The 21,134-nt window shown below is 37.1% G+C and overlaps 1 protein-coding gene across 1 annotated transcript in view; it reads right to left on the bottom strand.

Moving 5' to 3' along the window:
• Positions 1-21,134, bottom strand: part of CNGB3 (cyclic nucleotide gated channel subunit beta 3) — a 167,364-nt gene that overhangs the window by 45,384 nt on the left and 100,846 nt on the right. Inside the window, exons 12-14 of the mRNA XM_056108544.1 lie at positions 14,499-14,640; positions 10,027-10,186; positions 6,890-6,987 (exon numbers count right to left, since the gene is read on the bottom strand). Coding sequence (XP_055964519.1) covers positions 6,890-6,987; positions 10,027-10,186; positions 14,499-14,640 — 400 coding nt within the window. The remainder of the gene's footprint in view (positions 1-6,889; positions 6,988-10,026; positions 10,187-14,498; positions 14,641-21,134) is intronic.

The following is a 21,134-nucleotide window of genomic DNA, read 5'->3' as shown; positions in this document are numbered from 1 at the left end:
GTATCACACATCACTCAAGTGAGAGAAAGAATCCAGAGTTCTGACCTCCGTTGATGGTCAAGAATCAGGGACGCTATCTCGTTTGCCAAGGCGTCGAAAATCAGATGGGCTGTACACGAAATGAGATTTGGAGATAACCACTGGACTAGAGCTGTTACCAACTGGATTCCACAGGACATCAAAAGATCGTGTGGCCATCCACCTACAAGATGGTCAAACTTCTTCATCAAGACCCTGAACGATCAGTTTGAGGGTCTTAGAAATAGCAGACACCATTGGGCTAAATTAGCATGAAACAGGGATGAATGGAGATGTTATTGGCACCCACTCAAGCAAATCGATGACTAATGGGATGTCAAGTGATCAAGTGATATATAATCTTAAGAGCGTATAAATATATGTAGTCTAAGGTAATATCTTGATTTGCCTGATTCTTCCTTTGCCCCTAGAAAGTATATAGTGAATGTTATTGGGATTGGAGGCCATGCATGGTATGGACAACCTTCATGTAACATTGTACTTATACTTGATACATTGGCATTAAACTTAAATTAGTTTTGCTAAATCATCATGGCATGTATTCTTTTGTAGACAAACACATTTTGGGGCCAGGGTGTGTAGGGAACTTGCCTTGCAAGCAATCTGGGTTCGATCTCCAGCACCCCATATGGTCTCGAAAGTATGGCCAGGAGTAATTCTTGAGTGTAGAGCCAGGGGTTACCCCTGAGTATCTCTGGGTATGACCCTAAACCTACGGTAAAATACAAACACTACAAACTTCAAAAATCTAGAAGGAAGTGTGTCTCTAAGTGGCTTGTGCTTTTTGGAATCTTAAGTTAAAGTCTAATGCAAATTAAAACAACAGACATGTTTCGCTTTGAATTATTCTCTGGGCTGCAACGTAAACAACTTCTATAATATTTACATCCATTCTGAAATTTAGACAATGGAAAAAATTTCTTGTAAAACTTTTGACTGAAGGCGCAAGATAAGATTCTAAAATATTCCCGAAAGTATCTTAAAACAGGTATTTGTAAGTTAAGCGCTTCTCAAGTGCTTTTCATCTAACTTCTGAAACTTGGGAAAACATGAAGTATGCTTGCCAGCCTTCAATCTTGGTGCCAGAACTTTCTCCCTCTTCTCCCCGCCCCGCCCCCCCCCCCCCCCCCCATCCACACGCCTGTCTTTTAAAGATAAGGACGACTCATTTTCAGGGAGAATTCAAGATATAAATGTTTTTGACTGTTGACAATCATCCTTCTTTGTCATTCCAGATATTCAGGTCTATCGGCATTTCCCTCCTCTTGTCTTCATAAGACTGAAATCTATGCTGTCAGTTTCCTCCTTTCAAAGCTCCCTTACTTATGGGGTTTGATTAGTATTTCACAGACTGACTTTCCTTGACCTTTCCAGATTCATCTTTGGTTTTCACCCTCTATGCTGGTGGAAAGAACTTGCCATTCTCTGACAGGGCTATCATTTCCCACATTGGTGAGCTTCTGCCTTCTCTTTCCACGGACTCCTGTAAAAGCTTTTAGGACACACACTTCCAGTATTCCCTGCTTTGTGTACTTAGCTTCTTTGGATGCAGAGAGCTTTCAGTGAATGACGTGGTTGATTGAGAAGCAACATATGAGTCCACTGGGTGTACATGATGAGAAAAGGGTGTGGGAATCATTTTTTGCTGATTTCCTCCCTTAGAAAATAACAAATTTGCATAAACCACTCCATGAAAATAAATTTGGAAGGATTCGAACCTATTATTTTCTGTTTCATTTGGCTTTCGAAAGTAAATAGTTTTCATTTAACAGAATTATATGTGGGGATGTATTTTTTTTCTTTAATGACTCTTTAGTGAAGATGTCAGAAAAGAGTAAGTTTAATTATATTAGTTTAATTATATTAGCAAGATGTGAAGATTTAACATTTTCTCAATCAGATTTTGCTAATTTTACAAGTATCCAAAACTGTAAGTAGAAACAAAAGAAAAAACCCTAAGATTTACAAGTAATAAATTTCTAAATTATAGATAAATTCAAGATTTTCTAAATTAAAGATACCATAGTTATTAACATAATTTAAAGCACCTTTTTTTGTAGGAGTACTGCTATTTATTCAGCCACTGATTAGCTGATTGAATTGGGCATGAACTCCACATTACTTTTTTTTTCATAATTTTATTTATTTATTTTTCTTCTTATATTTATTTACTGAATCACTGTGGGAAAAGTTACTAAGCTTTCAGGTTTAAGTCTTGGTCATGCAATGATCAAACACCTCTCCCTTCACCAGGACTCATTTTTCACCACCACAAACCCCAATATACTCCTCTCCCAACCCTCCCAATGCCTGTGAGGCATATGATTTCCACTTAACTCTTCACTACATCGATTAAATTTATTATTTTGACAAAAGATGCACCATTATTGTTTAGAATTTACCCCTCAACAATCAGCATTGCTAAAAAGGCATTGTGAAATACTTTGTTTTCTATAGCTGCTTTTGAGAATCATATAATCTTGCATGGCTGCAATAGCAGCCTTGCAATTTTGGATTTCTGCAAAGAGCCAAATAATTACGAGATTGATTTCTGTGCATCTGGTGTTATGGCTGTGCCAGAGAGCCGCTCGTGGGGGGCAACTTGTGAACTTGGTAGGGCGTGAAGGACGAGCCAGTACTGCCCCCCTTCGCATGAGTCTGCAGTTGCCCCATCAACGCTGGCTCATACCTGGCTTTTCAATAATCTCTGAGGCTGCGGCCACCTTACTGCCAGGCGGGAAAAAGGCGGAAGGGAACAACACCTGTTCCCTCCTGGGGAGGCATGGAGCCCTAGTTTAATGCATGGTCATTTCACTTTTCTGCCGCAAGCTGCCAGGCTCTGGATTAAGTCCTTTTGCCTCTGGAGCCATGACCGTGCCGGAGAGTCACTCGTGGGCAACTCATGACCTTGGTAGGGCGTGAAGGACATGCCGGTACCGCCCCCCCTTCCCATGAGACTGCAGTTGCCTTGTCAACACTGGCTGATACCTGGCTTTTCAATAAGCTCTGAGGCGGCGGCCGCCTTGCTGCCGGGCGGGAAAAAGGTAGAAGGGAACAACATCCTTTCCCTCACAGGGAGGCATGGAGCTGTAGTTTAATGCATGATCCATTCATTTTTCTGCCGCAAGCTGCCAGGTTCTGGATTAAGTCCTTTTGCCTCTGGAGCCATGGCCATGCTGAAGAGTTGCTCGTTGGGGGCAACTCATGACCTCGGTAGGGTGTGAAGGACATGCCGGTATTGTCCCTCTTTCCATGATACTGCAGTTGCCCCATCAACGTCGGCTCATACCTGGCTGTTTTATAAGCTCTGAGGTGGAGGCCACCTTGCAAAGCACTTTTTCTTTAAAAGAGTCTGTTGTCATTTATAATCCATTGTGCTAAGATTTTAAGTTTTATAACGACATATGTTTCAAATAATTTTACTCAGTCATCACATTTTTTAGCATCAGACATTTGCACAATACCTAGTACAAACAAAAACATGTATGTGTGTATTTAAATAACAGACACAAAAATATAGTAATGTATCTATCTTTATGAGTGAGGTATTTGGATAATTTTTCCTGTTTTATATGCTGGTTGTGACCCACTTAATTTAATTGTATGTTGCCTCAGTGGACTACAGTCTGCAGTATGGAAACTAATTCTTTAAACCAATCTGTCGGCTTTGCAGGAATCATCCTAATTCTCCTGAGAGATGATCACAAGATTTATATATTGTATATATTCCTTGATGTTTCTATTTACCTAGAGCTTACACTCTGGGGAAATTCCATTAGAATGGGAACTGCTTTCCAATCTTGGCCAGGATCTGCTACCTACAGGGCATCGTCCTCACTCTTCTCTTTGCCTTTCCACTCCTCTGGGCATCCATCTTCAGTCAGGCATTTAGCCAAGGCTGTCATTCCCCACCTGACACTGTTTTGTCCTCTGGGCTGGGCATGAAGACTGTATGTATCATGCCTGATTCCCTACTGAGACTTTAGTAAAGGTTTCTGTAGTTTAAAAATGGGGTTTCACTGCAATGTTAGTTTGACTGACAGTATAATCTAGACCAGTATCTCAACCTTTCTCCAACCAACTGTGACCCTATTCCTACTTTGTTTCCTTCCTGGGTGTTTCTCCCCCCACCTCCCTCATACCCCATCTCCACCAGTTGACTTGCCAGTCCCCTGTTTATGTGATATTCATGTATGGTCCCTTAAATATCCTAAGAGGCACTGGTCTAAAAATACTGGCTCGACTTTGATATAAGATTGTCATGGGTAATCTAATGCTGAGAATGACTCTAACTCATTTCTTGTTCATGTGACAGATTTTGTATGCATAACTTTGCTCTTTAATGATCCCCCTGACCCCCACCCACCCACCACCATCACTACCACAGAAATGGGAAGTAGCCACAGACCCAGAGATTTGGCCTGAAGATATGAATTAACTGAGAGGGGAGGATGGGAAGGTGAGTGGCTGAGGACCTCGAGACATTGGTAGAGGGATGCTGACACTCTGTTGATGGATTGGATGCTTAAAATGTTTGGATCTGGTGAGATAGTATAGTGGGAAAGGTGCTTGCCTTGTGCACAGCTGACCTGGCTTCTATCCCTAGCGTCCCATAGGAACCTGAGCTTGCAGGAATGATTCCTGAGTGCAGAACCAAGAATAACTCCTGAGCACTACTGGGTGTGTGCCCACCCCCCAGCAAAATAAAAATGTCTTTTGTTATTACCAGTATTGTAAATTGTAGTGCATAAAAAGTAGGACGGTATCCTTTTATGGTTCAATTATAAGTATTCAGTTGAATTTGGTAGTCTAACGCATTTTTCTTTTCTAAAATTGATTTGCCATGGTTTTGTAAGTCTAAATCAGTCAGTAGTATAGCTTCACATTTTGATACATGTATATAACCACACCGCACACCTATCACCAAAAACTCTAGTACCATTCACCACTATAAATTCTCGCCTTCTGTTTTAAGCTATTCTTTATTGGTTTGTGTCATATACCAATTTGAAAATCAGTTTATTTCTTCATCAGAATCTTCACTTAGAACAAGATATGTATCAAGAAAGGAGTCCTAGAATACTGACCTCACTCTAATTGAAGTACTGTGGAATCATAAGATCACCTAACATTGAGAGAAACTCTGACGGACCATTCTACTATATGGCGTTTTCTTTCTCGTCTTGCTGACAAGATATTTTTATCCCCCATCATCCTATACTTTCTCTTGTGTCCTGTGTCCTATTTCACAAATGACATCTCAGTTCTTCCTGTTCATAATGACGTTGACTTTCACACTTGATCTCTTTCCCCACCTTTTCTCCTTTTAATAATCCAACAAGAAAACAAATCTGTGGGCTCTTTTTATGGATTATTTTTGGGTCATATCCAGTGATGCTCAGGGGTTACACCTGGCTCTGCACTTATGAATAACTCTGGGCGGTGCTTGGGCGATGCTGGGGTTTGAACCAGGGTGCGCTGCATGCAGGGTCAGCACCCTACCTGCTGTTGCTTTGTCCCCATCTTTCTTTGAGTCTATCCAATATTTGGCCTCTTATTCAACAAATTCTATTTCTCTGGGCTTAGTGTCCTCTGTCTATTCTGTAGATGGTTATCAAAGCTCCTATTTGGCCTTCTTGCCATCTACACTCCCTTACTATGGACTATTTGCACAGCAGGAAGAATGATATTTTTCAAACTAATATCAATTTGATGACTTCTACTCAAAATCTTCAGAAGTCTTATCTCATAGAGACCAATCAAAACTCCAATGTTTTCCATTAACTCTCACTGCCCTTGGGAAACTTGGTCACTGCCCTGAGCTCCTGTTCTTCGGTTCTTTTAACTACTCATATTTTTCATTACTCTGCCTTAGCTCCAGTCACGGATTAAGGGTTCTTCTCTTCTGTCTTGTAAATCTCCCTCTTTTTCCTTCTTTTCTTCCCTCTCCCAATAGCTGCAAGACTTCCTTCCTTCCATCCTGCCATCCTCTGCTCCAGTGTTTGACTGCACCTCATTACAGATGTCTCTCAGGACAAGCTCTGCAAAAATCCTTCTTAACCTGTTTGATTTTGTTTATGTCACTATCACCTCCATATGTGTTGCATATTTTTTTAATTTTCCTTGTTGGAATGTATTCATATGCTCAAATAGTTTTTATTTGTTTTTATTTGCTCACAGGGACAAAAGTAGTGCCTGAAACATAGTAGGAATGGAATAAATCTCCATGTGTAAATATATGTTGAATGACTAAGTAGCTAAATCAGTGAATGCCACACAAAGTATTAATTACTATGTGAGAAATACATGCAGTGTAATGCAAAAAGAAGGCAGTAAAATGGGAAAAAATCCAATGAATAAAAAATTCATTGCTGTGATTTTTTTTGTAAAAAAAAGTCCCATAATTTGAATTTTGCCATCTAAAAAGTCTATCACACGTGTAATAGGAGTATGATTAGGCAAAATTCTGATTGTCAAGTCAATTTGGTGTTAATCTAAACCCTGATTTGTTAAGCAATGCCAAGGCAATTCATAAATGGGAAATGCTGTGCAATGCTAGTAAAGGCACGGAGATGGAGAGTTTAATTATATTTAAATTAATGCAAGAAGGCCCTAAATAACCCTTCTTCTTTGACACCAATTAGGACAGAGAGAATTCCACAGAATAAGTCATCTGCTGAAGAGAAAACTATAACTCATTTGGCTCCTTAATTCTACATAAATTCTCTAGATCATTTTTACTTTGTTAAAACAAAAGCCAAAAACAATTTACAAATGCTACATAAAGCAACAGCTTAGATTTTTAGATGAATTGCCATACTAGCTTTCTTTTCACTGTGGAAGCACTTGCCTTGAACAAATCGACTTTGCTGATGATGTTGAAGTTCATATCAATGGCGAGGGATAACTGCATTGTAGTTGGCAAGTTGTCAAGCAGATCAGATTCATCTTCATAAAAGTAAACACATCAATGCACAAAGCAGAGTAATTAGTAAGAAAATCATTGATATATAAGAAAACATTAATAGAAAAAAGTGTTAACTTATTTTATAAATAAAATGCATTAAATTATATTTTTATAACTTCTACTAGATTTACTTATAGCTATTATAATATTTTACAATAAAATTGTTATTTTCATGAGAAAAAAAGATTTAAACTACAGAGAACATAGTGAATAATTACAGAACACTGTATTGGCTGAAACTTTAGGTACAAAGTTTAATGATCATAGGACAAATGCTAGTAGATAAAAACAGGTGTAAGAAAATAATTTTGTCTTTTGAGTCTACAAAATCGAGCTCTATAATTATAGAATTTGTATGTAATAATGAATACTATGTGGCATGTGAAAGTTTATAGAGCTCTGTCTTACCATTATCTGACTTGGCCCTTGTGATAACCAAAGAGTAAGTGTCTAATTGTTACTCTGCAGAGAGAATCAAAGAGTGAAGCTAAGCAGGGCAGAAAAAGACTTGTTTAATTGTACATCTTTTGTAGGTGGTTCAGTTGAGAAAGAACAGTAGAAAAAAATGCACAGAATAAACTCAAATTGTTGTTTGCTTATTAGCTCAGTGAAGGATATTTCTATGTGTGAATTACATGATAGGCTTTCAAAATGATAAAACATTCTGTAAACAGAGCTTCCAGTTTTTAATATTTTGTATGCTATGAGTTTCTGAGATTATTTTTCTATTTTTAATATTCATTTAGAAAAGACAAAAATTTTCTGTCATATTCTTGATTTGATTCCAATGTTCTAAATATGAAAAACCCTGAGGACATAAGCCCTATTTTCTGGGGCTATTTGCCTTTAATGTTCCCTAAACCATTAATCAAAGGAGTGTCTAGAAGAGTTTGGAAGGCGGTCTCCCCACGAAGTTCTTCCTAGAGTCTTGAAATGTCCTCAGGGCTAGCTGTACAGGCTGAAGGGACTGAGGTTTTGTTTTGGTCCTTCACTTGAAGGGAAAGTTTATTTCCCTCTTTATTATTTTTTTTAATTGGAGTGACCTTGATAAACACAGTTACAAAGTTGTTCATGAACTGGTTTCAGTCATACAATGTTCTAACACCGGTCCCTTCACCAGGGAACAATTCCCACCCCCAGTGTCCCTGGATGTAGGGAAAGTTTCTAAACATCAGGCCGGAGTTTGAAGAAATGGCTGAATGGTAAATAAAGGATTTTTTGTTGTTGTTTTGTTTTGTTTTTGGTCCACACTGGGTGATGCTCCGGGCTTACTCCTGATCTGCCCTCAGGACTCACTTCTGGTGGTCCTTGGGGACCATATGAATGAGATTCCGAACCCAAGTCAGCCGGGTGCAAGGCAAACACCCTACCGGCTGTACTATCCCTCTGGCCCCAGGGAGGTTTTTCCTTTATTTTAATTTTAGTTTAATTTTATTTTTTCTCGAGGTACCTTGATTTACAGAACTATTCATAGCCGAGCTTCATGTATAGAATTTCTAACAGCCATCCCATCTTCATCGCCAACTTCTTCCCTCAAAGCCCCCAGTTTCTCACCCACCCCCACAGCGAACCTCTTTCACAGACGCATTTTAAAATTTGGATCTGATGCTTTCAAATTTGCTGGTTCTGTGCTTCAGATGTATAGATAGTTATACCATAATTCTATACCACCAGTATGCCAGGGGTTCCCATCTTTTGCCTCTGTTACCACCCATCTGCCTCTTCTTACCCCAATGTGGAGTTGGTTAACTGGAGCACCCTGGTCCCTGGATTCGAACTGAGGATATGGAAGGAAAAAAAGGGGTTTTCTATCAGGGACAAGTGGTTCTTTTTAATCTGCTCATATGAATCTTTGTGATTTGTGGTATCACTGTATCACTGTCATCCTGTTGTTCATCGATTGCCTCGAGCAGGCCCCAGTAACGTCTCCTTCATCCTAGCTCTGAGATTTAAAAAAGTGCCATATTCGAGGCTCTTTCAGGGTCAGGAGAATGAGACCCATCATTGTCACTGGTTTTTGGCATATTGAATATGCCACAGAGAGTTTGCCGGACTCTGTGCCCGTGTGGGCAGGATACTTTTGGTAGCCTGCCAGGTTCTCTAGAGTAAGAATTAGATAATAAGATTTGTGGGTGATATTTCAATTTGTACTCTGGAGCTTTAGTTTTTTTCTTTTTTGACTTTGAGTCTAATTTCTATTTTAATATAATGAGGAATAAACTGTAAGATGAGTATGATTGCTTTCACTTGCATTCTGTCTTTAACATCTTTGCATCCTTTCGCAAGATTTTTTGTTTTGGGGCCCAGGTGGTTCTCAGGGCTTACTTCTAGCTCTGTGGTTAGGGATCGCTTTTCGTGGGCTCTGAGGATTTGATGGGGTTCTGAAAATGGAAGTCAGGTGAGCTGGGTGCTAGGCGAGCTCACTCTCTGCTGCACTATCTCTTCAGCTCAAGAAAAAAACATTTTAAATTGCCATATTATAGTACTTACGGTAGACACCAAGAATTAAAAAGGATCTCTTAGAAGGGCTGTGAGCTCTACAACATAGTAAGCTGAGAGATGGCTTTCTAAGGTCTGAGCTTCAGGGAAGAAGGTAATACCACAGAAAATACCAGGTTAGAGCAGATGGAAGTCCGACTTCCATTTAGACCAATTACTAGCTCTGTGCCCTTGTCATCTTTTTTTTTTTCTTTTAGGATCTTTCAGTTTCTTGTCTCCTAAAAGGGGTTGATGATACCTAATTTTGTGTGTGTCTAAAGATTACAACACAAACTGTTAATACTACACCTGGTCGGCACTGAATAAAATTTAGCCTTTGTTTTTCAGAAACCGCATGGCTTACACTAGTAACATATGACCAAGTATTTAAGAAAAACAAATCCAATGTTTGAAATGAATGCTTTAAAGATGGTTTAGTTGTTTTCTAATCTTTTGTTCAAATTCAGACTCTGCTTCTACCTTAGAGAACTTCGTTATGTGGCCTGGTTATAAGGATTTTATGAGTGGTTCTCCATGCTTACCTAGCATTCTTTGAGAAGCCCATGTGTATTCATACCAAGTTCGAACCCGATTCTGTACGCTCTTAGGAATGGAATAAGTGTTCATGTAATCAATGGTCTGATCCATGCAGACACGGAAGTTGTTCTGATTGGCCGTAGCTGCCCCAATTACGTCTCTCATCTAAAATAAAAAATATGATCACTCAACAACTGGTAGACAAAGCTGAAACATTACTAAATGTCCAGTAGAATTAAGACTATTCACAATTCATATTATCTTACTGTTCCAACAACTTGATTTTTTAGCATTCTGATATTGTTAGATCCCAATTATCAGTGTTTTCAGAAACCATTGGGCAAATCCTACCCTCTTTATGATCTAATAAGAACAAGAAAATCCATCTCCCTCCCTCCAGGAGGATTTTGTGAGAATTCAGGCACATTATGCATGTGGCTGCACACAATCTTCTTTGCAAACCTGTGCATTACAGCCAAAATGTTAGTTGATATTTCAGAAATTCTAGAGATTCTGTTTATAAGGAATGCACAAGAAAGCAGAGCAATTATTTGGAAGAATGGCCATTTTGGCGAGTCTGACTTTGAAAGCATCCTTCATAGATTATCTAATATGGCTGGCTACATAGACTCAATTCATCATAAAATTGCAACCTCTGTACTTCCCTTTGTGTTGTTTAGACAGATAAAATCAAATATCATACTGCTTAAGGCAAAGTATTCAGCAGAAGTTGAAATGTGCTGAAATTACTGAAGCATCATCTACTGCTGTGACAATCCTTAAAGAACTGTCAGGTTTTAGTTCTTGGATGTTTATAACCCAGCCATAAAAACCCACTCTAGGTTAAAAGCTGATCTCTAAGGTCTCAGCACAAAAAAGATATATAACTTGACTCTTCTTATGTATCGCTTTACTCTTCCTTTCCCATAGAATGAAGCAAGTGGTTGTAAATTTGCTGTGACTGTGCCTTTAGTCGAGGAAGAAAAATCAGGGTCTCACTTGCAGACTTTTAAGACTCTGCTCACTCATTCATTCCTGTAGCCGAGTCTTTTTTGTTTTTGAAAAAAATGGCTCATATTTATGAGGTCTATCTCAAGTGACTCTTCTATTGTGAGGCCTTTTCCAGTGTCGATCTTGAAAATTAATAGATTCTTCTAATCCAAAGAAGAGCAGGAACTATGCAGACAGTTAAAATGAAAGTGTCTTTTTCAGTCTGATTTGCTCCTTCGCGGCTGTTCTATGTAGTCTTCATCAACCCCAATTCTTAGCTTCTCTTTTCAAAGATGTCCTTCCAAGATGATGAACATACTGAACTGGGAGGAGTTGGACTGGAAGATGTCGTGGAATTTTAAATCGAAACCAATGACAATTGAGAGCATTATTGATCTATATTGATGGCCCAGAATTTGTGGTGACATTAATCTAAAAGATTTATGCCTTATCTATCCAGCCATGTTGGGTTTGATAGTATAGTTTAAGACGTGCAATATAATACATTCCAGGTAAGGAAAGTATGTGCAGATGTGTAGGGAAGAGAATGCCAACCTGTATGAGTTTTTATCAGATAAGAAAATACTGCAGTTAAAATTTGATGGTTGGGGTAGTTTTAAGTGGAAGTTTTGTAAAGGTAAAAATTTTATTTCTGGCCCTCTGAATTTTTATTCCTAGCTGTCCTTCTCAGCATCTTTTATATACTGGAAGAATTTTAGGTACAGACCCATGCTTCTTGCCTCAGTCTTTTGTGCTAGTTCTACATTTTCAGCTATTAGTCATTTCTTCTGTTACTAGTGTAAACTAAAATTCCATATAAAATAGGCATAAAGGCATTAAAAAAAGAAGCTCCATTCAAAATATTATGAATATTTTGTCACTTCCATTCAAAATATTATGAATATTTTGTCACTTCCTCCCGTTGTTCATCTATTTGCTTGAGCGGGCCTAGTAACGTCTCTATTTTGAGACTTGTTGTTACTGTGTTTGGCATATTGAATACGTCATGGGTAGCTTGCCAGGCTTTGCCGTGTGGGTGAAAAACTCTTGGTAGCTTGCTGGGCTCTCTGAGAGGGGTGGAAGAATTGAACCTGGCTCAGCCGGGCTGGCTGCACACAAGGCAAACGCCCTATAGCTATGCTATCGCTCCAGCCCAATGAATATATGAATAGTCTAAATATTTTGTTAAAATGCAGATTTTTTTTAAGTTCAGTAGGTCATGGAAAGGATCTGGATTTTCCAAGTGATGCTACCATTATTGGTCTACAGATAGTTATACTTTGAGTAGCAAGAGAATTAAATTGGAACTAGACAAAAGTTTTTCTGTTTCGTTAAATATTTCTTTGGACATAGTAAGTGCTTAATTCATGTAGATTTCACTCTATCCTATTCTTATATGACTCTATTATATGACTTTATGAATAACATATAAATTGGGAATCCTTAATTTTTTAAGCTGGTAATTGCCCATTTGTAAAATTGAGAAAAATATTGGAAGTGAGATGACTTCCTCATCTAGATTTTATGAGAAAACTGTGAAATATTTTTGATATTACTATTCAAATTCATTTGAATTGCATTTCTCTCTCAACCAGTTTCCACTTTCAGTCATAGTTAACGCAATTTTGCTAGCCATTATATTTCCTAAATAGAAACTCTCTCTTTGCTCCATTATCTGCTCAGGCTGGATTCCATATCCTGTGTTAGCTTTGGTTTTTGTTTTCTTTATCTTGTTGCTAGGTTGCTGAGACTATCTCTCCCAGAGTTAGCTAATTCCTTGAGATAGCAAACAACTCCCTTAGGCATGTATCTTTCATATGCAAACTAATCAATCCAAAGGAGATATTCCCCTTAGCATTTTCTTTCAGGACCTCACATTTCAAACGGGTTAGCTCCAGTACCTTGCAGCTAGAGAAAACCGCTATGCTTCTGGGTCTGCTGGAATTATAAACAACTCTATCATAAACCCCCTTATCTCGCTCCATCAAGTCCTTCTCTGGTATTTCCATATGTAGATTCCTTTTTGGGATCTATTTCTGTAATGAACTCTTTTTTTCAAAGCCTAATCACCTGCTTTATTGTCCTTGCAATATATAAATAATAATCAAACCTGTATTTTAAAACAGTATCCAGCTCCTCCCACCTTCCAATTCATATTGTATTTTAATCAATCTTCCTTAAATTGCTTTTCAATCTCTCATTTGACTTTTGGATAATATTTTAACATCTTTGATTTAACATTCAAAGCTTTAAAAATATCTTGTCTGCATGTATCTCTAAACTAATCTACTAGCATCTTTCATACCAGTATACTCTTTCCTCAAAACATATTTTGTGTTTTATTGTTCCCATCTTCCACATAGTTTTTGATCAATGAACTGCCTCCCATAAATACTATTCTTACTTGGTTTTGAAAAATGTTTCAGATGCATTTGCCTCAATGAAACCTCCTAGGATTCTTCTTTTCTGAACAAATACAAGTTTTTCCTTTGATACTTAACATGGACAACAGAACTACCATCCATGACTACAGAATTTGAGTTTTGATTATTTGTGATTGATTAGCTTCAAATCAAATGTTCTAAAGGACAGCCTTTATGGTGAAATTTTGCTTATGCCTGGTTTTATTTACACCATTTTAAATGTGTGCCTAGAAACCAGTCATATATTTATTGGGAATAATCATTTTCTGATTTTTTGTCTCTTTACGCAGTGCACAAGTCCCAACATAGTGTTTGTTTTCATATATTCAGTAACTGATCTTCCAGGGAAGTAGAACTTCTCATGATGCTGTGTCACTGAGTTTTTATTTCTTGTGAATCTGGTCTCCGAAGGGCTCTCTCCCTTGTGAATGCCAAGTAACTCACAATAGTTATGTATTTGTTTTATTTTCTTTTGCTAGAATTTGATCCTTTAAGAATAAAAATAAACCGATGCCATAGTAATTATAACTCAATGACTTACCAATAAAATTCCTTGTGATGGTATTTGGTAGGAACTGGTTTAAATGTCTGAAGCTAATTTTAACCCAGAGACTTTATGATACATTAAATTTGGATAAAAGCAAAAGCGTTTACAGGGTTTCAGGAAGCTCCGAGTATGAGGTTCTTTTTAGAACCTAGACATTTATTCTGAGTCTTGACAGTCATTGTAGTCTTCTGATAGATTTAAGGGATTTGAAACTAAATTAAGAGATAGCGTTGATTCATTCATATCTTATTCCAATTTATTATGATAGATGACAAGTTTGTAAAAGTAAAGCACCAGATAAATCTTTTTTTTCCTCTGTAAGCTTTTAAAAAATATTTAACCAATGAACATACATTCCAAATATTCCTGCTATCAGATAAGAAACGCTGGGTATAGACCTGTCCTTTAACTCTGTAGAGCAACAGCAAATTGGCAGAAAGGTAACTGCGCAACAAGAGCCAAGAATTCTTTTGCAAAATTCTTTTGACAAAATTCTGTGCCCAGGACTTCAGCTTACCTGACCAATTAAACTGGAGAATACAAAAACTCCCAGAAAAAAATTCAACAGTTGAAAAACAATTTCAAATGAAGTTTGTGGGTCTGGAAGACCGCCAATGGTAATTAAAGATCGCACTGCCCAATAGTAACATCTCAGATACCTGTAAATGAGAAGAGAGCATTTAAAAAAAAGTATTCCATTAAAATATCACTGTATTTGAGAATACAGATTACTAGTAAATTTTAGCACATTTCCTCTTTATCAAGATTTAAAACATTTGTGCTTGCAAATTACAGGTGGCAAATATGAACTTTTTGATAGACGTTATAAAACGACTAAATAAACCCAAGAATGTTGCTTACTAGTTGCTACACTTCTTTCTATAAATCAAATTACTCCAGAATTTAGTGGTATAAAACAACTACTTATATTTCACTCATCATTTTGTGGGTCAGGTTTCTGTAAAAGGCAGGCTGAGAGGATTTCTTTGACGCTCTGTGAAGAGTGATCCCAACCAGGCTCACCTCATTGGAACCAAATGTCTGGGACTTTGATTCTAAAAATTGGCTCCAATTAATATTTAATTGGTTTCTGTGTTCTCCACATTTGTATGACCGGCCTGCCCGCATATGCCTTCTCTCCCATGTCTGGTTTAGGTTAGGATGTTTGAAGAGCTGGGGCCGGCTCTCTGTCTGCATTCACTCAGTCTCTCAGTATGACTAGCTTGTGTTTCCTCAGTGGCTGCTGCTTCAAGGTGAGTAAATTTTTTTCCAAAGGCAGCTAGTTGGACCCCTTCCCTTCCTCACTACCTCAGCAGTAACAGCTCAAGCAACACCTGTAATTATGGGAGGCATCACCTGCCACATCACGTTTACTGAGCAAGTCACTAAAACAGGGCTGGATTCATGGAATCCATCTTTTAGTGAGAGGATCAGCAAAGAATTTCAGGCTCTCTCTCTCTCTCTCTCTCTCTCTCTCTCTCTCTCTCTCTCTCTCCTCTCTCTCTCTCTCTCCCTCCCTCTCTCTCTCACTCACTCACTCTCTCCTCTCTTTCTTTCCACTCTCTTTCCTCTCTCTCCTTCTCCCTGTCTCCCTCTGTCTCTCTCTGTCTCTCTCTGTCTCTCTCTCTCTCTCTCTCTCTCTCTCTCCCTCTCTCCCCTTTTCTCTTCCTCTCACCCTTCACTCCCTCCCTCCCTCCCTCCGCTGTTCTTATAACTAATATAGAGACAGAAACAGTTTTATTCTCTATTCTGATGTTCTTCTTGGCTGAATTGGGGTTTTAATTCTTCTCTGCATGTGACAATATAAACATTGCATTAATATTTATATTTTTTCTTTGAAATTAAGTGAGTTCTTATAAAAATAGTTTATACTTTTCAGATCTTCTAATAGTAAGAAGTTTGGCTTACAAAGAAGAAAAAATCAAATTGCAGTTGAAGGCAATATTCAACAGAAATGGATCTAGAAAGAAATCATTCATTTTGAAATTCAATAACTTTTGAAGGACATGAGGCTATTTTTATTTTAATCTTGTGAATATAGGAGCAGGAAAATGATTAACTCTTTGGTAGTATTTAAAACCTCTGTGTCATGAGAATAAAAATATTATCACTTAATTTTTTTTTTAGCAGACTTCCTGGGACTTGCTAATAGTACAGTGAACTTGATGTAAAGAGAATCACCTTGAAAAAGTATAGAATTAATTTTATGGATTGTATTTTAAGTTTTCAAATTTTAATGTATACTTTCTTATACCTGATTTTTTTCTATCACAGATCTTGTATCTGTGAATATTTTTATATTAAAAAAATAATAAATTCTACACTGCCTAGGAATAGGCAAGTGCTAGATTCTTTCTTATATGGCCAACTGCTTTGTAAGTACTAAAATTACTGTCCTTTTCAAAGTCATTGTAGTGTAATGGGAGCAAACACGAATAAGATTCTCTCATTTCCTATTTATGGATGTTTAAAGAATTAGAATCAAAGTGAAACAATGACATTGATTTTTCCAAATCTGAAGGTTAGCCTTGGACTAGTATTATGATTAATTTTGATTATGAAATAGTCCACTAAGTTAATTGGAAGTTTTCTGCTTGGATGCTATAACATTTATTTTCCGTTTCTTTTCTCAGTTGTGTCTTACAGACATGCACAACCAGAAGTAAGATTTGTAATTTAATTAGAAGGCATCTTATTGATTTTCTAGGATTAGCTTAATTATTCAAGTGTGTCCACCTCTAATATTTACAACCTAAGCCAATAGATTTTTCAGGGAGATTCTATCTGGCTGATTTAATACATGTATTATCCAACAGGTAGTACATATATATATATATATATATATATATATATATATACAGCTTATTAATTTAGAGTAAGGCAGGAAGGCAGAATTTGGCCAAACTAAAATCAAACCAAGCCAAACAAAAAGAAAGACAACACACAAACCATGCAAAACAAGAGAAAACCGTTGTAAAATATAACTTCTTTGTCTAGACAATAAAACGTTTGAAAATAGAAATTCTTTGTTGCGAAATAAGTGTGACCTACTATCCCCCACCCCCCGTTTCTTATGGAACAATTTCAACAGAAAAATTGGAAGAATTTTACAGTAAAGTCAGTATTTCCTCATTTCTACCATCCATTTTACTCTATCTTGTCTCACACATTCCTTCATTTTTCCATCCATCAAACCATTTTGTAGTTTGGACATATTTCAAAGAAGCTTATAGACATAAGATCTTTCCTTCTAAGTGAGTACATTATGTATCTATATCTATATATATATGTATTTCAGAATACATATGTGTTAAATGAAGTACATTTATTATTGTTTTTTTATGGCCTGACTTGACAGTGCTGGAGGCTTCTCCCACTTCAGTGTTTGGGGCTCAGTCTTGGCAGCTATAGAGGGGCTCTGTGGTATTTGGGGTCAAGTTTGAATCTCCCTCATGAAAAGCACATGCTCAACTCATTGATCTATTTTTCTATCTGGCCCCTGGAATCCAACGTTTTATTTTATTTTTTATTTTAACATCAAAAGCACAAACCTTGGAGTGCCATTTAATAAATTATGATGAATGCATGCACTTGGTAACCCCAACTCTATCAAGACATAAAACATTTTTATCACCTCAGAAAGTTTGTTCATTCCTTTACCCAATCTTTACCCCAGATGTAAATCACTGTTCTAACTTTCTATCATCGATGAGTCTTGCCCTAGAACAGAACAAACATATTTTTGTAAGGCATCTGTAATTCAGCGTAATGTTTTTGAAATTTATTTATGTTGTTGAGATTTACTGATTATGTTGTTGTTGTTTATATTAGTAGTTTCCATTTTAGTATATTATTTATGTTGTTGTTTGTATTAGTAGTTTCCTTTTTAGTGCAGAGTATCACATTACATACTTCGGTTTATATATCTTCAGTTTATATATACTTCAGTTTATATATCAATTTATGTAGCTATTGTCTTATAAACACCTACATATAAACATTTTGACTTTCTAAAGACTTGGGATATGAATAATTGATCTAGTTAAACTATGTGCTTTTTATGGATGTGCATTTTCATGTCTCTTGGGCACATATCTGGGCTTACAGTTTTTGTTATGTAAAGGGGTATTATGTTTAAATTGTCAAGGAAACGTTTCAAATATTTCCCCAAAATGATTGCAATGTTTTATAGTCACTCCAACAACATATTAGAGAGTTTCAGTTGCTCCATTTCTGTTTACAACACTTGATATTGTCAATATTTTTAGTTTTGGCCTTAATGGTAGGAGTCAAAACACCCATAGTTTACATAAGGACATTGTTAACTATCCCAATTTATTTTAATTGTGTTTCTTTAAATTTATCACTGAAATAAATGAGTATGGGGGACAGTGGTCCTATTACAAGAGAGGTTCCAGGTAGAGTTATTGTTGGATCTACAATATAATGGGAACTTACTATTTGTTGAAAAATATGAATGGTTAGGCAGACCTAGACTTCAGTGAAATAAATCGATATCACTTTTCAGTCTTTTCCCTGTCCTATTTTTGATTGCCTATTATTTCCCTCTTGATATGCAGAGTTTTTACTGCCTTCAAATGGTTTTGTTGCTTCTAGAGTATATTTCGTGTCTAGGGAAAATTCCTTTTCCTGAAAAAATAGTTTCATATACCTTTACTCATCATCTTTCTGTGTAAGGTAAAGGGTTACACCATCCTAAGTTTCTCCAACACTAAGATAATTGTGATTCCTTCTCCACCTCATTTAAAGTCATGAATCCGAATGACAGTATTTTTATTGTTTTTATGCCTTTTTATGTATTTTTAAAAATTGTTTTCTTTGAGGATGTATTAGGGATCAGATGAACAAGCTGCCAAGTGGTTTGTGAATATGAAGATATTTAATATTAGAAAACGAGTACATATATATACATATATATATATATATATATATATACACATACATACATACACACACACACACACAAAGCTTCATAAGGGGCATTTTGGGATACCAAGTAAATTTTATGTTTTATTCTTTTGTACTAAACTTCTTTCTTTGTGAAATTTCACAGTCAAATGAAGAATGTTATCTACTTGACAGAAATAAAAGTGACTTTTTGTCTCCTACTGAACTGTACAGACACTGTTAGTTTTTTTCTGGTCAAGATTAACAGTAATAAATTTGACTCTTATTTTAAATGTTCACAGTTCTCCAGGTTATGCCCCACTATTTGCTGCCTAATTATAACCAGGGCAAAGTTGACAAATGCAATGGTTTCAAAGGCAACCACCCATTTATAGGTCATCGGAAATCATCACAAGGGTCTACTAAAAAAATGCTTTAGGCATGGAAGGTCAAAGAATAATGTGAAGCTACCAGGAGGGTCAGGTGACAGGTGATCATTAAAAACTGTGAAGAATATTAATAGCTTCCAGGGGACAATTTTCTCAAAAATAAAAAAGAATGTTGCTTTTAAAAGGCATTTTCATTCTAAGGATGGCAACCTGGGTGCCTGATAGTTGGTAACAGAAATTTGGGGGCTTTAATTTCACTTTCTTCCACTTGTCTGAGCAGAGTATATCAGTGGGGTCACACTTACTTTTATAATCAGTATGTGGGCAATACATTCAGCTCTTGAAATGTCTTGAAACATTTTTGGCCTAGAAAATGATGGTTGTGGCTGTCTTTCCATGAATGAGTAAGGAGAATGGTGGTTTCAAATTCTTGGGAGCAAGGTTCTACTTATATCCCTTCACTCAGGCTCATCAGTTGGGGTCTCAAACATTTTGTATCTTTGCAAGTGGTTTTTGGTTGCTTGATTAACTGTAATTGTGCCCTGACATCATTTCATATTTTGATGGTGTCTTTTACCTTACCTGTTTACTTACAATTCTCATTGAATGATTGTAATTCTATTAGGTACATTAACGCTTAGAATTGAAGTAGTTCACTGGTGTATCGAAACTTTCTATGGTGACTTCTTTTTCCCTGAGATGATTTTTATTTATTTTTAAAATTTTTAAAAAAATATTTTGGCAAAAATCAATTGACTTTTGTTCAGGTGGCCAATTTAGCCCATATTATTTTTCTGTGTTCACTGACAGGTAAGTTTTCTTGACGATCTTTGAAATTCTCTATTTGTTCTGCCTTTCTATACTTATCTACACAAAATTAGTTCTTAGTTTTTGACTTCTTCTCTCTTGATTAAGAAGTTATCTTCTCTGTTTCTGTTTTTCACTGGTTCTTTCTATTTTAGTATACACTTTTGTTTCTCAGCCTTTGGAGATTCTTCTTTTTCAGAGAATTCAGCTATTATTGAAACCTGTTGCAATGATCATTTATCTAGAAATGTACCCTATAACTAGGAATCATAAGTCATCTCACTGCAAAAATTATATGTAGTTTATGTGATATTTGGATGTGTGGTATTTAGCATTAGAAATGTAAAATATTGGGGAAGATGGTGCCAGCCTGTGTGTATGGAGATGACTTCTGCAGACACACTAGGTCTGTGTTCAAGTATATTCTTCTGCAAATTGAAGAAGGCTAACAATCCTCTAATAAGCATATCATAGACAAATGAGCCACCTTTCCAAGTAAGTCAGTTTTTTGGTGACTTCTTTTAGCTGCTTTTCTGTAGATGTGGGGGCAAATGGCAGGATTGATCATTCTCTCCCACGCACATGACCCCCAACTCTCTGAACTAGAGCAAGGTGTGGGTAGGTCTGTCTTCTGAAGATCCTCTGGACAATAGCTGTCACTGTCACTGTTATTGTCATCCCATTGTTCATCGATTTGCTTGAGCAGATGCCAGTAATGTCTCCATTTGTCCCTGTCGCATACTAGTGTAGCCCTATGGCGTATTGGGGGGAGGGGGCTTTTTCAGGGTCACAGGAATGAGGACTGTCGTTACTGTTTTTGGAATATTGAGTACATCACCTGTAGCTTGCCAGGCTCTGCCATATGGGCTGGATACTCTCGCTAGCTTGCTGGGCTCTCTGAGAGGGAAATACTACTTCACTCTTGTCTGGGAGCTTTATTTTATAGTCTCTGGATCTTGGCCATTGATGAGATTACATGGCACCAGGGTCGATTGTGGGTGTGACTGCCAAGCTACTGGAAAAAGGGGGACCTGATCGGGAGGAGACCC

Source organism: Sorex fumeus, unplaced genomic scaffold, assembly GCF_029834395.1.
Source record: "Sorex fumeus unplaced genomic scaffold, SorFum_2.1 ptg000002l, whole genome shotgun sequence".
In the NCBI taxonomy this organism is placed as follows: domain Eukaryota; kingdom Metazoa; phylum Chordata; class Mammalia; order Eulipotyphla; family Soricidae; genus Sorex; species Sorex fumeus.
This window is presented reverse-complemented; position numbering and strand designations above follow the sequence as displayed.